This window comes from Pogona vitticeps, chromosome 1 (assembly GCF_051106095.1).
Source record: "Pogona vitticeps strain Pit_001003342236 chromosome 1, PviZW2.1, whole genome shotgun sequence".
Lineage (NCBI taxonomy): Eukaryota > Metazoa > Chordata > Lepidosauria > Squamata > Agamidae > Pogona > Pogona vitticeps.
Window position 1 is genome coordinate 254,371,941 of NC_135783.1, and position 16,564 is coordinate 254,388,504.

At 42.0% G+C, this 16,564-nt stretch overlaps 1 protein-coding gene across 8 annotated transcripts in view; it reads left to right on the forward strand.

Moving 5' to 3' along the window:
* The first annotated feature begins 1,203 nt into the window (after positions 1 to 1,203).
* The window catches only part of AP2A2 (adaptor related protein complex 2 subunit alpha 2), a 76,119-nt gene continuing 60,758 nt past the window's right edge, over positions 1,204 to 16,564 (forward strand). For 4 of the 8 annotated variants that reach the window (XM_078383672.1, XM_078383674.1, XM_078383673.1 and 1 more), the window contains exons 1-2: positions 6,869 to 8,398; positions 13,428 to 13,496. In XM_078383672.1, the coding sequence (XP_078239798.1) occupies positions 8,254 to 8,398; positions 13,428 to 13,496 (214 nt within the window). In that variant the 5' untranslated portion in view covers positions 6,869 to 8,253. Of the gene's footprint in view, positions 1,593 to 6,868; positions 8,399 to 13,427; positions 13,497 to 16,564 lie in introns of those variants that run through there. The other 4 variants (XM_020784160.3, XM_020784159.3, XM_020784161.3 and 1 more) reach the window with 2 other exon arrangements.

The window sequence follows — 16,564 nt, forward strand, 5'->3', positions numbered from 1 at the left end:
AATGTGCTTAGAGGTTTCCTGCTGTTGAAGGACTATTCTCCACAGCACTCATTATATGCTAGGATTTGGGAAATAACTGAGATGCTAGCAGCTGTCACTATTATTACCTTCCATGTGCTACTTTGAAGCATTAAATTAAAACATACATTGTAATGTTTGCATAGGAGGAAGTGATACAATTTTAACTGAAGTGATTGAGATGTCAAAATTCAAAGCAAAGTTGTGGTTTTTTAAATCTAAACTTTCTAAACCTTTCCTGAAGTCTCATCTCTGCAGTTTGTTATAGATAAACAAAATTCAGTGTTTGTCAATTCTGAACTGGATATAGATTTGCCACATAGTAAAGGCCTTTGAAAAAGTAAATGGGCTGTACTAGACAACCATAGGACCCTGCAGTAAGAGTGGTGGTTGCAATACTGTAATCTTGAACTCATTTTCAAAGAAGTAATAATGCAAACATATGCATGGTCGTTGTGGGTTTTCCGGGCTCTTTGGCCGTGTTCTGAAGGTTGTTCTTCCTAACGTTTCGCCAGTCTCTGTGGCTGGCATCTTCAGAGGACAGCACTCAATCATATGCATGTTTCCTCAAAAAAATAAATCTCATAATTTATTTTTTATTTCAAACCTCCATTGCCTTGCGGCTATATCCACTCATGGAAAAGGCTTCAGGAGTTAACCTCCAGGCAAAATCCAGAGCTGGAGTCCCGAAGGCAGTTCATGTTGTTCTGCCAACTCCTGAGGTGTTGCTGGAACCAGTTGTATTGGCTCTTGCCTTTCCATTGGACCATTTCAGCAACGTGGAGAGGGGGGATCTGCTGGTTGGGTAACAGCCTATCCTCCATACTACTTTACCCAGGCTTCATGCTCTGGAGAAACAAGATAGCAAATCTAACATCATAAATGTAAAGTAATACTGTATTACATCACAGACCCCCTACAGACGGCAACGCCCAAAGATGCCAAATAAGGCGTTTCCTATGGCGGGGGGGGGGGAATAGGTCAGTAACCTAAACCCCTTTCAAAGTCATAGTGGGTATAATTCATTTCCGAGTAAGGCCGTGACTTATGGCAGGTTGCGATTGTTTTGTTTTGTTTGCGTGTCGCCCAAGGGCACTGAAATACCTCGGTGTGCTATTTCTACCCGGCGGATGCTTCCCTAGGGCGAAAGTCCCGCCGCTTTCCGGCCTGGGGCGGGGGAGGCTTGCTCTCCGGGACGAGCCGCTCGCCCGAGGCTCCGAAGAAGCGGCGTCCCCTCCGGGCCGGGAGGCTACCTGCCCGCCTCCCCTCCTCCCTTGCCCTCCCTTGGCTCGGCTCCCCTCCCCGCAGGCCTCCTCCACACACGAGGTGGCGCTTCGGAGCCCTGCCTGGCGCCTCCCGGCCCGGTTGGGAAAGCGGAGGAGGAGCTCCGCGCTTGCGCCCCAGGCGGGGCGGCGTGGGCGGCGAGGCGGCTTCAGAGGCTAAAGGTCCTCAGAGCGAGGAGCGGCCGCCGTCGAGGTGGGAGGCTCGCTCGGGCTCGGTCGCCAAGATGCCGGCGGTGTCGAAGGGGGACGGGATGCGCGGCCTGGCCGTCTTCATCTCCGACATCAGGAACTGTAAGCGGCGGCCGAGGCGGCAGCGGGGGTGGTGGCGGCGGCGGTCCTTTATCATAGCGGTCGGGAGGCGCCGGGAGGACAGCCTTGCCTTGCCTTCCCCTCCTCTGGACAGGGGCGGGGGGCGCTGAATAATAGCGAGGGGGGGGGGAGCAGAGTCTGCGGGTGAGGGTGCGCTGGAGAGCCGGGGGCTCTTGCCGTCGGGTGGGGCTTTGGTCCGGAGGGGCCCCCGCTCCTATCCGGATCCCTCCTTTTCCCAGGAGAGGCATGACTCGCCTAGGGAAGGAGCTCCTCCAGGCTCAGGGCTGCTTGCGGAGGGGAGCCCTTGCAGCAGCAGCAGCAGCAGCAGTAGTAGAGGATCCTGCACGTCGTTGCAAGGGATATAGCGGGGGTTATTTTTTATGGAGGGGCTTGTTTATACTACGAGTTTCCCTCCTGGCCGTAAAGCCATTTGCTGCCCTCGGAATGACTTGCTTCTCTCCCCCCCCCCCCGGAAATCCTGAGGTCTTGCTTCTGCCGTCGCTTTAGTGGAGGCATCGTGGCTGGATAATCCTGTGTGAAACCACTCTCCCTTGAAGGGGCATTTTTAGGCAGTCTCTGGCTTGGTCTAAACCAGGATGTGTTCCTGGTGGACTTTGTCTAAATGAGTGAAACCAGGTGAGGTGCCAACTCAAATCCTGTGCAGTATGTTCTTAATGGAATCAATATACATACATGGTATCTGTCTTTTGGGCTAAAGAGAGAAACTAGGGGAGATGGTGTAGAAAGAAGTGCTGTGTATAAAGTGGCGGGGAGGGAAGTGGCTGCTTTTTGGAAAGGAAGTGTATACATTATTGTTCCCGTCTCCTTTTCTTCATTCATTGTATGAACCAGGAAATTTGATCTAAGATTAGAAGCATTTCAGTGTGCTGGAGAGAGATGTGGGACATATCACATTTTAAAACTGTATTATCTTTGGCTTGAAATCATTGTGGACTAGAATGGTGTGCTAGATCTCTTTAAGTGCGGCGCTGGTCTAATGAAGATGAATCTATTTGGAATCATCCTGTATGGCTGGTTTGTTTGGTTTTGCTGTTTCCAATCCCACTGTTCCCTAAACAATTCAATATAATGCAGAAAGAATAACAGTTGGAATGGCACAGGCTTAATTGCACGTTAGTAACGAGTGTGTTGGTTGAATTGGTGCTGTTTCTGTGTCTAGATAAGCCTGCAGTCATCTGAGGTTTTACAAATTCCGTGCTGCGTAGCTGGCAAAATACTCCTAATCTTCTCTTGGCAGCATGGCTGTTGTCTTCAGGAGACCTTTTAAAGCAGAGCTAGAGACATCTGTCTGAAGAGCCATTTGTGAGCTGGCCTGTGTTAATCTCAAGAACTGTGTGAAGAATGCTAATGGTGGTACAGTACATATAATCTTGCCAACAAGCATAGTTTTCAGGTACTTCTAGCAGTGCCTGTCAGAGCTGCATAAATCTGTCATGTGTAAAACGCCCTTCTTCCTGAAGAAAGATTATCCAGCACTCCAGATCCTGTATAGCTAGGCTTTAGCAGAAGGGATGAAAAGTGGTTTATTTCCTGGGGTGCCTCAGCGACAGCATCTCCTGAATCAGCACATGTGCTAGTGCAGGAAGCACTACAGGAAATATTTCCCAGTGGCTGTAGTTCAAGAGTTTGTCTTGATAGCTTGTCAGGCACTACCATTGATGTGCCATTCGCACTGATTTCTTGTGTTTAGGCTGGTTGTCACTGGAACAGAGCCTGGCATAGCGCCTATCTCATTTAGCGCTGTACAATGTTAGAAAACAGAACCAACATACCCTTCACTTGCAAAAATGCTCTAGTTGCTGGGGAAAACCACTTGAAATGAGCGCTGTGTTAATCGTTGATCTCAGTGCCCAGTTTTGAAGGTGCTTGTTCAGCTGTTTTTTGCCCAGTGCTTGCTACATCTCATTTGTCAAACAATTCTTGTTATATCTACCTGCGTGAAGTTCTACAGAATACAGTACAGTACCCAGCATAGTGTAAGGGATAGAATAATGGACTAGGACTCAGGATACCTGAGTTTGAATCTCCATTCAGCCATGGAGACTCAGAAGTGGTGATTATGGAACTGATCAAACCATTCCTTAAATGTGCCACTTACCATGAAAACCCTATTAGGGCTGTCACAAGTACGTTCTCACTTAACACACAAAGTATAACTCACTTATTTAGCTAGGGTTACACTATTTAGCAAAAGTCCTCATATTTAGATTTAGGAGGAGGTTGAGGGGACTATATCTCATTTTTTATTTACTAAATGAAAATTATCTATTGTCAAATAAAATAATTGCATACTAATGTTTCTACTACAAATTCTTCATAAGTGTTCCAAAGGGAACAAATTGAAGACAAATGTTTTATAATCCTACAGTAAAGCTTGGATCTGTGTCGTACGTGCTGTATTTTGACAGGCAAAGAGGAAGAGGCAGTGTTGAGTCAGACCGTTGAATCTGCATAAATTTCTGATTTATGCATATCCACAGATCTGACTCAAGACTTCTTTTCCCCTTTATCTGTCAAAACACACAAGACATGGAACCAAGAAGATTAGCTTTACTATAACTTATTTTTTTAAAAAATACAACTCATCTGTTACATAGAATCTGTACATGAAAAACATATTTGTCTCTTCTTTAATGCTGAGAAAAACAAAACAAAGTTGTGTATTGTTTGTCAAATCTGTTGTACTTTTTCCTCTGCATTGCCTTCTAATATCCCTTAATCACAATATTCAGTGATAAATCACAACACCAAGTAACACGTTGTACATTAAGAGTTGGGAGGTAGGATATAAAAAAGCATGATTTGTTTTAAAAACTAGTTTGGGGACGAATGCTTGAGCCTTGCACTTAATATCCAGAACATGTTCCTATCTTAGTACATACCCCTTACTATGTTTTCCCTTAACTGTAGAACTGATGGGAAAATTCTTTCCCTTCCTGCATGGATGCTTGTTGTTGGCATACTTGCCACCAGTATATCCAGTGCCAAGACAACTTCTTGCTTCCATGTCTTGGTGGAAAATCTGCCTAATATGCTAAGGATTGTAGGTGGAATGAAAAAATATCACAACATATTGAATAAAATCAAGATCAAATTTCAGTGCTACATCTAGATTGTATTCATAGCATTTGTAGTATTTTGACTCTTATGGACGTGTCACAATGCAGTATAGGTTTTATATAAAGCAATATAAAAATATAGTACTGTAGTTTTCAGTTTAAAACACGTGTATCTATGGTTTATATGTCAGTCAATTAACATTCAGTTTAACTAATTTTAGAAACAAGAGTAGGTTGGCTATTGGAAAATGAGTAGATCTTCATATCCCCTGTGCCATGTGTTCATACTATCAAGGATTCAGGTGCAGTTGTCCCGAGAGGGTAAGTCCTCCGGATTAGGGCACACAGTTTATTGTTTGTTTATTTAATTTATATGCTGCCCACATACGCGAGTCTATTTATCATCTCATTAAAATATAATTGTTGTCTTAATGTCACAGTAACTGTGCAGAGAATGGCTGTGTTTGCTTGTGATATTTAAAACTTGCCATGAATTCTGAACCCTTTTCCTGTCTCTTAACAGAAAGGACCACGGTGGGATTACCACTGTTTATGGTCATCTATCACAGAGTGCAAAAGAGGGTAAGACCCAGGCTGGGCAGACAGCTCTGTACATTATGGTCGCTGTGTAGAGGACATCCAGGACTCATGTTGTTATGTGCTGCCAAGTCACTTTCAACATTTGGCAGCCCTGTGAATTAGAGTTGATCTCCTGAAGATCTTGTTGTTACCAGCTTTGCTGTGGTCTTGCAAATTCAGACCCTTAGCTTCCTTTATTAAATCTGGCAGTCCTAGACCAAATCAATCCTGAACTGTGTTTCAGAAGTAGAAGTGACTAAATGGAGGTTCTCAAACATTCCACATGGCCTGAGAAGACGAAACTTACTGAAAACAGCAATTCAGAACTGGCAAAAGCTAATTGTAAATTTATGAACCAATTGTTTCAGCCTTGGATTTTTGATAAAAAAATTTAGCTGTTAAAACTTGAACTATTTTGCCTCTCTGATAATGCTGCACTTGTGGAGCCGAATAACAATTGCGTACAGTAGGAAGTCTGAAATCCTTACTTCGTTAAGAGCCCACATTACACCCAAATACTGTGGCTTCAGTGACAGTCACAAACTGTAGTATTGTTATAATTTGGGGTCTACTGATTGCTAAGACTGGGGCTTTCCTCATGGAGTGGAGTGGTGTTGGCATGGAAAAGAAGAGAGGCTGGTGGGACAAGGTTGTGGGCTTCTGCAGGGTGTTCTGTGCCAGTGCTTCGAGAAAGGAAAGGTGGTGGTGGTGGGGATTATGGGAAGGAGCCAGGTTAGGAAATGCCCAAGACATAGTGCAACCCTTGGGGTGGGTAGTGGGTGGGCCGGCATAAGAAATAGATGTGTGTCTGCTGCTTTGTTATTTTGACAAATGGTAGGAAGGTTATGGAAATAAGCTACCAAGAGGTATGCAAGAGCGAAAAGGTTGGGAACCACTTCCATAATGGTTTCCAGAATGTATTTGTTTTTCTGATCTGTCCTGTGAGATACTTTGGTAGAAGAATAGTGTTTCCAGGCAGGCTCATAGGGAGGAGGGGATTTGGAAGGGACCCAAGGCTTGGGCCATTCATGGTTTCAGTGTCAAAGCCATCACCTTGAATTGGGGAAGAGGTTCTGGTATTTAATGAGGCTGGTAATGTACTGGAGTAATAGGCTCTAATCTCTTGTTTCCTACCAGATTTCTGGTGGTTGTACACTGGACCAGTTTGCTCCAGATGGTCTTCAAGAATACGCCTGTGTAGAATGCATTAAAACAATCCACTCTGAAGGTGACCTAGGGTAGCCATTTTTGGCCAGGGTCATAAACACAATAGGAAACAAATATAGGCTGAATTAGAATTGTATGAATTGTATAATGGACCTTGTAAGGTGGTGTGTGAAGAATTGTTTCCAGTCTGTGGCCCCCGTCAAATGTGCCAAGGTCCCCATTGAGAATGGCTGACCTAGGCCATGAATTCTTGAGGCTTATTTTGGCATCTTGAGTTAAAGGCACAGATGGCCTTTTTAGAGAAATTGGTTGAAGGCATGTTTACTGCTCAAACACCTCTGCTCTCCCTGAGTCTTTCTGGGGCAGTTCTGTCCTAGAATGAGACTTGGGGTCTCCTTTATATTGCTGTGTTTCTGATTCTTGTGTATGGGGTAATCTGGGGACAGGGAGAGAAGGGGATATTATTTAATATGCCTATCAGTGAAGCAGGCCAGCCTCTACAAAACCCATCTGATGATTGATAAAATGCTTGTATCTTGTGTTCCATACAAATAAGTCAATGGCAAGAGACCCTTTCTTGTGTTGGATAAGGTGTTTCTTCTACTCCATAGGTTAACATCAAAGAAAAGATAAAATGGCTAGTGGAAGGAAATGCAAATTAATTTTCTCCATCATAATATGTATTCACATTCATTCTCCACACATATCTCAGTTACTTTTCTTTTCCAAATTCTGCACTCTCCTGTAGTCCTATAACAGATAATTTTTAAAAAAAACGAAAAAGCGAGTCAGTCACAGCTGGGCATGGAGATCCTGGTTAGTGCTTTGTGAACTCTTCTAGCATCTTGCCTTCATCGAAGCTTTCAGATTTATTGCTGGAAAAAAGTTTATGTTTTAATCCCTGTACTGTACTATGGGGTAAAAAGGCAACAACATGGCTTTTCCCCCCAGTCGCCCCTGCCTATTTATTCAATTCATTACTACATTATTCTGCAGTCAATTTCTGCTTTGTATATTTTAGTTGTTTGTTTATAATGCGGGGAGCTGCCCGAAGTGCTGATTGTTTTCACATATAACCTAACACTTCTCTGGCCTACAGCACTTAATTGTTTTTTAGTGTAATTAGGTTTAAAAAAAACATAATAGGAGGATTCAAAGCAGTGGCAATAAGCAAATCAAGCTGTTGCTGTCTATCAAATAGATGGAGTGCCCAGAAGGTATTTCTAATTGACTACTGAAGGTTTTTGATGCTTGGATAGGGAACATGTATGCTTGGATTTTGAAGGCTCATATAAGTACTGTATCAAATTGTTTTGGTTCCCCCCCCCCCTGTGTTTTGGATTATACTTAGCAAAGGAAAGGGCTTTTCTGTTTTTATATCTTGAGAAAGACTTGAATGCATCTTTTGGTTTTTAGAAGAATAAAAAGCCCATCTTCTTAGATACGCTTGGATGGCATGTGTTTATAGGCTACTGAAAACTGATCATGTGTTGATTTCAGTGGAACCTGCTAGAGACTGTAGTTTTACCTGGGATAAAATGTCATTGAAACTGATGAGATTTACTTCTGAGTAGGTATGCTTAGAAGTATGCACTTAAGTGTTTACATTTGGCGGAATAACACTTGCAATTGTGTGTTTTTGCTCTTTTCCTCACAGTGACATGACTATATTTTTTGCAATATTATGGCATTTGGAAGCTGCAACAGACTTTGGATGAGGTGGACTATAAAGGGGCTTAAGCAGTTCAGTATCAAAATTTTAAAGAGGGCAAGGATGGTAGAATCCTAAGAAGCATGTGTAATATTTTGCTTGTGAAATGGCATTTTCCTTTATTTCAGCCCATCTAGTTGAACCTCAGTTAAAAAAAACATCTCTTGAAGATTGTGGGAGATGGATAAAGAGGGCTACAACAGAAGGGGAAATCAACACAAATGGGAAAGAGGCAAGAGGACTTCCAACAGGTGGTACTCTGGATCTGAGTTGTATTACAAATGAACTGAAATTTTACAGTAATAAGTATAGAATTTCACATTGAGTCCTATAAAAATGAATTATCTAGTTCCATGAGGATTTGGCCAGTTTGCCTTCCAGCAGATTTTTTTTTAGAATTGTATTAGTTCTTCTTAGCAGCTCTTGTGAAGGAAAGCACATGTGGTTGTGAATGGTGGGTTTCTACTTAATTACACCTTCTTTCATTATGTTTGGTCATGTGTCGAAGTATCTGATTAAACAAGCCAGCTTAGAAATGGTCACTAACTCAGATGTTGTGTCTACATCACAATTTTTTGCATGACTGGCAATTTAGCAATATGTTTTGAGTAATAATTGCTGTGTCTGTCATCAAGAGTTTTACAAAAAACATATGCATTATTATTCTAGAATGGCATCAGCCTCTGCCCTTGATGGTAACCAATGCAATTATGCTTAAGATGGATTTGAATATTCCCCCATCACTATGACATTCTAAATATCTATAACTCTGTTATTTTATGGTTCCATTCAGTGGATCTATTTCTATATGCATGTGGTAGCTAGCTACATTTAAAAAGGTACAGTTTTCAACCCAAATTTATCTGCATTGACAACTTGGTCTTATAACAATGCAGAAACCAATCCAGCTCTTCTGTGAGGTTTTTAACTTAGGGAAAAATTAATATAATCATTGTCAAAGTTGTTAGAAATAGATGGTCATGTTGTCTTGAGAAGTGATTATACAACAGAGATCAGACAGAAAGGTTCCCATGTATGGCACCTCAGGTGTAATATAGTTGATTTCTCTCTCTCTCCTTAAAATAAACTCTAAAGTATAGCCAGAACAGTTTTGGTCCTGCCAGTATGGTGAAATGATGAAGCTGATATACAACTTGATATTGGCAACTGCTTATACAGAAAAATAGTACAGGAAATGGATAGAAACCAGTGGTTCCCAGCCTTGGGCTCCCAGGTGTTCCTGGACTAAAACTACAACTGGTTGTTGTGGGTTTTTCGGGCACTTTGGCCATGTTCTGAAGGTTGTTCAGAAACACTGACAGAGCATGGACAGAGTTCCTACTCCAGTCTTCTGAACATGCCAGCTACAGAGACTGGCGAAACATCAGGAGAAACAACCTTCAGAACATGGCCAAAGAGCCCGAAAAACCCACAATAACCATTAGATCCCGGCCATGAAAGCCTTCACGAATACATTAAAACTACAACTGTGCTGAGTTGCAGTCCAAGAACATCTGGGGATCCAAGTTTGGGAATCTGATATAAAAATAAATTGTATAACACTTTTTCTTAACATGCTGTCAGACTGGAGAATTTTTGTAGGAGTTATGCAACTATGTTATTGACAAGAATTCTCATTTAACTAAACAACCTATGTTGAGAAGCTGATTCTGTTTCAACAGCCATCATGTTTTCTTCCTTTGATCCTGCTTGAATGATACCCTTGACCTGGTACACAGAGCAGGAAGAGTAAACTTATCTGTTGGGAAACCATCTATGGCCTCTTTTATTCTTTCTGGGCTGAAGTTGCTTGGACTTACTCTTTTACCCCCTTATCAAATTTGGCTTGGGTTCTGTCAGTCCTGCTTTGGCCTTTCAATTTTGAACTTGGAGCCATGTTTTTGTACTAACCCACGACATGCACAACGTGTCTGTGACTTAAGCTACACTCACATATAATTCTTGGAACATGTTGTGATTCTGCACTGTAACAGAAACTGACAGAAGAATGCAGTGTGGATTCATGTATGGAAGGCCCAGCAATAGAAGCTTTATCTTAAACTGATGTTCTGAGCCATCATAGTATTTGATTAACCCAGAAATGAACTGGTTTATGGCTATGAATAGCTTTTGCCTTGACTATAACTCTAAAAATAGTGTTTTTCTTCCCAGGCCGTTGAAAGTATAATTTAAAGTTAATCATGGGGAAGAGAGAAAGAGGGGAAAAGCAAATACATTTTAAAAGAGAAGGAGAGATAATCTTGCCAGCATTGTAAGCTGTATAGTTTTTACCCAATTGAAGTGAGTGGTCATTAATTTTGCTAAAGGGGTATCAGCCATGTGTCTCAAACATCTGAAGCTCTGTGATGCAGTAATCTGTAGGGCACTCCATTGAAAAAACAAACCTTTGCTGCTTGGGGAGGGGGATGATATGGTGACTAGCATATCTTAGACTTTCATTTTGCCTACCCAAATTTTCTTGGATTTATTCTTACTGGCTCTGATCAATTACCAGTGAACAGCGATCATGATGATCTGTGGCTGTACTCCATTGAAGACAGTTTTGCATTCTTTTGCTCTTGGTCTTCTGAATGGCCTCCTTGGTGTCCCAAGAGTTATTTTGGATCCAGACAAAGACCATTGAAATGGATCCCCATGCATTTATCGCAGCCTGCCACCTTTGTCTATCATTCATCTTTGAGAGCACTCCCAAAACGAGCTGGGGGCAGGATGTCTGAAAGCGAGATGCTCCCTCAGAGAAGCAAACTCCTGTCCAGCTCAGCTCTGCAATGGAGAGGGAAGCAGGGCACTGGCTGTATTAGTGATATGACAGTAAGTGTGCGGGAGAGGGCATTAAATGCCTTTTAGAACTCACAAAACCAAGGGGTCTGTACAGTTTCTGCACACAGGCCAGGATCCAGTGGGGTATATCTGCTGATGGAATTGCTTCTATCTACAGAATTGGGGAAGGTTGGTTTCCTTTCCCTACTGCAACTCCCTGTGCACCCCAGTTTTGGAGGGTTGGGAAATCTTCTGGAGCCCTTTTCCGAGATTCCCTGAGGGCTTCAGTGGGAGAGAAAGTCAGTTCTCTCATACTGTCTAGCTATAGATTTAGTCTATATAATTGTAAATGCTTAGAAAAAACAGGTACTGAGGAATATGTTCCTGTTTCCCCCCTGCTTCCAGTTGTGTATCTGCCTTGGCTAAATCTAGTAGCACTGTAGAAAAAAAAGGTTACTGGATGTTCCTCTTTATCTGAATGACTTTTCCAAGGAAATGCATATGCCATTTTTTTACAATGTTCAGGGTTTGAAGCCAGTGTTTCAGTCCAGAGTAGAAAACAACACTTGTTGGCGTAAGCGTTTTCTACTTCCCTTTTCCTGATAATATGGGGAACTATAAGCAAGATGGTTAGAGCTGTTGAGGGAAATGGCACAAATGACCTTAATTCTCTCTGGTTTCGGTTAAATAACAAGACCATTTTTGGAGCTACTTGTGAATTCAGCTTATCAATTTAATTGAAGAAAGCTTAGTGGCCTTTTGCTAATTAAGCATGTCCATTCTAGCTGGAATGTAGAACCTCCTCGTGAAGAGCAGCACTTTGAAAGAGAGGTTTTTGCATTCTCTGCAGTGGTGACATTGCATTAGCAGAACATGTTCATACTGAAACAAGGTGGAACATTTAGTTCTTTGAAATTCAATTTGCAGTCGTGTTTCCAGGGAGCAAGGATTGACTTTCAGGAACAGCTTTGTGAGAATGCTGCAGGGGATGAAGTGGATAGAGGGACTGTGATATGCTTGCAAAGTGAGTGTGTTTCTTCTTTCAGAGTTACCAGTATATCCAGCCTTTTGCTTTTAAATGACATGCTTGTGTCAGCAGTTATTTTGGGAAGTTTATGTTACCCAAAAGACAGGGTGAAAAAAAATCTTGTTTTAAAGCTTTTAATCACAATTTAAATGATTATTTAAATATATATTTTTTTAAAAATTAGATTGTGAAAAAAAATCTGATTTAATTTAAAAAAACAAAACAAATCCACCCTTCTGAAGGATGAGCCAAGTGTACCTCACTGACTACATGTGGTTTACCAGCACTACGGGGGTCCCTGAGTCATCACACAGCCCAGAAATTAAAGTTCAAAAGTCCCTTGAACTTTTAAGGATTGTGGGAAGCAAATTTGGCATCTTCGTCCTGTAGCGCCACCACCATAATTTTGTAAATTTAAAACATTGGTCATTAGAGGGCACAAGGGGCTTTTTGATTATTTTGATTATTTTTTTGAAAGAAAAGTATTTTTGGAGTTGGCAAGTGTGGGAATGAGTTCCGCCGCTATTCCAAGGTCTAGGAGTAGCTATGTGCAGCCTTTGAGCCTGTGGAAACTACCCACCTCTGTATTAAAGAATAACGGGTAATAATTGTGCTTTATTGTTCTTGTGTGCTCCATTAGCTTCACATACAATTTAGGTCGTTCTTCCAACAACCGAGAAGAGAAGTCTCTCTTATTTCCAGTACACAGATGAAAGATTTGCAGTTCATTGAACTGATACATTGCACCAACTCCTGTACAGTTTAAAGTTTGAGCATATAATTTACTTTGTATGTTGGAATGATTTATGTATTGCCCTTCAGAATCACTCCAAGGTAGCTTATACAAATATGATGAAGTAAATAAATTAAGAACAAAATACTTTTTAAAAGCCAAGGATAACAAATTGATGCTTGCGCATAGTGGACCTCCCTGGGGAGGGAGTTCAGAAATGAAGTGAAACTGAAAAAAAAAAAACAATAACCGTAAAACCCCTGGGTGCCTTGCTGTGGATGATGGGCATTACATCAGGTATCCTAAGTACTAATCATATAGAATTTTAAAGGTAAGAAACTCCACTAGGAAGCAACAGCTAAGTGCAGTTTATGAACAGTTCTCACTGCCACATATGTGTATGAGACATTGCAAATGCTCATTGTAGTTTTAAAATGAAAGCTATACTTTGGCAGTTCAGGCAGTTCATTAAGTACTGATAATGGTATTCTGTCAAATTTGGCTCATGCTGCCATGCTTCATCTCCTTCATATTTGCCTCTAGATGTTTGGGTTTTTAGGTACTTGTTGGGTGAGAACTAAAATGTTTATGTACCAAAGAATATATTTCTTGCTTTGTGAAATTTCTTTGGGATTTTAGTTTAAGATTCGTTCAGTGCATATGGTTTTTTGGGTTGGGTTGGGGAAGAGAACTTATTTAAAATGCTGCACTCTGAACCAGATTCTTTCTCTGCTTTCAGGTAAGAGCAAAGAAGCTGAGATAAAAAGAATAAACAAAGAACTGGCAAACATTAGATCAAAATTTAAAGGTAAGTAAACTACTGTATTGTTGGTGTTATTTCAGTTTAGAACATGAAGGCTTGAATTCTATTCCATCCTTCCTCCCTCCCTCCCTCTGAGTGGGTGACCACCTGGAGGAGGCAGAGCAGGGAAGCACACTGCGGCTGGTGAGTGGGTGATCGCTTGGAGGACATGGAAAGGGAAGATTTGACACCCATGGGACACCTGTGGGAAACCACGTCAAACTGCCAAATCATGATTCGTGTCCACCTCTACCCATAACTGAAGAATTAATATTTTATCATCTTACCTACAACTAAAGAATTAATGTTCTTCATCAGAAACTATGGTCCTCAACCTTTTTAGCCCATGGACCAGCTGGGGAAGGCAAGGGTACCCCTCTGCACTCATGTGCATGCGCGAAGGAATGTGTACTGTCTCTCGGGCACTTGCTTGCTCGTGCGCATGAGCAAAGGAGTGGGAGGCGCCCGTGTGTGTGCCCACATGCTTGTGTGCATACGCAAAGGGTGGCGCAGCACTCATGCAGGCATGCTTGTGTGTATGTGCAAAGGGTGATATGGCACTCAGGGGGCACTCATGTGCATGTGCGAAAGGGTGGGGGAGTGCTCATGTGGGCGCAGGCGTGTGCGCACAGGTGCAAATGGGCTGTGCGGGGGGAGTGCGTGCAGGGGTGGGTGGGTGAGGTCTGTCTCTGTGGCCTAGTCCGGCTCAGGTCACGGATCAGCACTGGGCCGTGGACCGGGGGTTGGGGAACCTCTGCTATAAAACACTCAACTGCTGACTTTTTTCGGTTATACTTCCAAGAACAAATTGCACATATTGGGATAAGAGATGACTATTAATTATCTTTTTGTTCACGGTTTCTAAGTGTGTTTTGAGTATTGAACCTAGATAGTTTTCACTTGTGCAAAGGTGCATGAAACCCACTCCCTCCCTTTTTCCTTCTGTTGATCATGTTTGGGTGCCAGATGGGCATGTGAAGACACTGGCTTATTCTTAGTAGAGGCTTATGTGTTGTTGCTGCCCAGCAGGGCATCAATTTATTGTGTCTTAGCAGTATTCAACATTTCATAAGGCAAATTAAAAAAAGAGTGCCCCAAACAAAAAATTGTAGCTAGGAAACTGGACTTTGAATCAGCACCAAATTTGGCACGAATGTATCAGAGAGTCTGTTCTTGTTCTGTGCTAAATTTGGGGACATTTAGGCAAAGAACCTTTGAGTTGTGATTTTTTAAAAACCCACTGCTTTACTCCAATGCGGAAATATAACTTCTGAGAATTCCGAAGGAATTCCGAAGGAATAGCATAGCATTCTGGTTGATCAGGATGTGTCTCCAGTCAGCCCACAGAGCAGGTGTCTATCATTTTTAACCCTGCCATGGCCTTCAGCATGAAAGAAAGATGTGGTATGGTGAAGGAGAGTCTTGTATTATAGGGTGTTGTGGACAGAGCTTAGAGAAAATTACTTCTTTGACCTAAAACTCCCAGAATGACCCCTCCGTCATAGTTAATGTTTGGCATTTACTCAGAAATATATCCTCTTTGGATACCCAGTGTGATGTAGTGGGCAGAGGCCTGAGTTCGAATCACAGTTCTGCCATGGAAACTCACTGGGGGCATGGAACTAGTAAAACCACTTAGAAATTTTTGTTACCCTGAAAGCCTTGTTAGGGTCACTTCAAGTTGATTCCAGTTTAGTATTTTTTATAAGGTTTGGCTGAACCAATTCAAAAACTGATTTGGTGGCTCTAACTAAGTAGGGTTAGCAATTGAATACAGAACCATGTCTCCAGGTTTGCTACCCTGCCGGTCCCTCTACTGCCTCCTCCAGATTCTGGAACTCTCTCCCACAGGGGGCTAAACTGGCCCCATCTTTCCTGTCCTTCTGCAAGCAGTCTGTTTATGTTTTTTGGTACTGTATTCATTGATCCGTTTAGTATTAGACACTCATTGTTCATAATCTGAAATGCTGTCTTTTAATTGTTGCAAGCCACCTTGGATCTTTTTAAAGGAGACAGATGGGTTTAAATTATTTTAAAGAATTAACTAAATAAATGAACTACTGTGTTTTTACTATGTGACTGGTGATGATCTCAAAGCAAATTTTACCCAGCTTATTTGCAAGTAAGGAGAGAGCAGCAGCAAAGGATAGCTGCAGCAGGAGGGGAAAAACATTGGGGGGAAGGTTAGGGAGACAGAAGGGAGTTAAACTCACCTCCCCCACCACCACCTTGCTCACTCTGTATAAGTAGCTGGCTCACAGAATATCCAATCATTAAGCACTCTGGTGAGATCTTGCAAACCAACAGCATCTCATGGTAGGTTCTTCTCTCTTCCTGTTGTTCCTTCCCCTTGCTAGCAATATTGTCTTTTCCATTAAGTTCTGCTCAGATCTTGGAAAATAACAGGTGTGGCTTCCTTTTACTGTTTCAACCTGGCTCATGTTAGATCTTTCACTTTTCCTTCTGTTCCACTGCACTTTTCCAAACAATATAGGGATATGAAATTGGAACACAGCTTTCCAGTCTGCATTTGATGGAACAGGCATGGCAACATTAGTATAAAGAAGATGTTATAGCAAGCGTATGTTTCTTCATTGTATGTGTTTTATCTAGTCACATCTTTGCTTCAGCATTCCATTAAGTCCAAAACAGCCCTTCAAAATATTTTGGCACACAGAGATTATAGGCACATCCAAACAGGTCTCACTTCTGTCTTCTCCAGGAATCATAGTGCAGATCATGTGCTCATCTTCTTCAATCCTCTACCACTGGTAATTCTATATGAGGGAAATTTCTGACTGAATTGGTGGGTAGCATGCATATATTTAAACTCTCATTTTAAAAAGTGGGAAATTCAGTTCTTCAAAAAATGTCCGGATTATGAATGTGGGATAGTGTGCTTCTGTACCCATGATTCAAAAAGCCAGGAAATGGCTCAGTATTGCTGCACAATATCATGTCTGATTTGCCAACAGGAAAAGAGGATGCCAAGCTTTATGTAAGAAAGGGCAACTTGAATGTTGTCCACACCAATGGCAGCAGTCAAGATGGTCTACAGCAGTGTTCCCCAACCT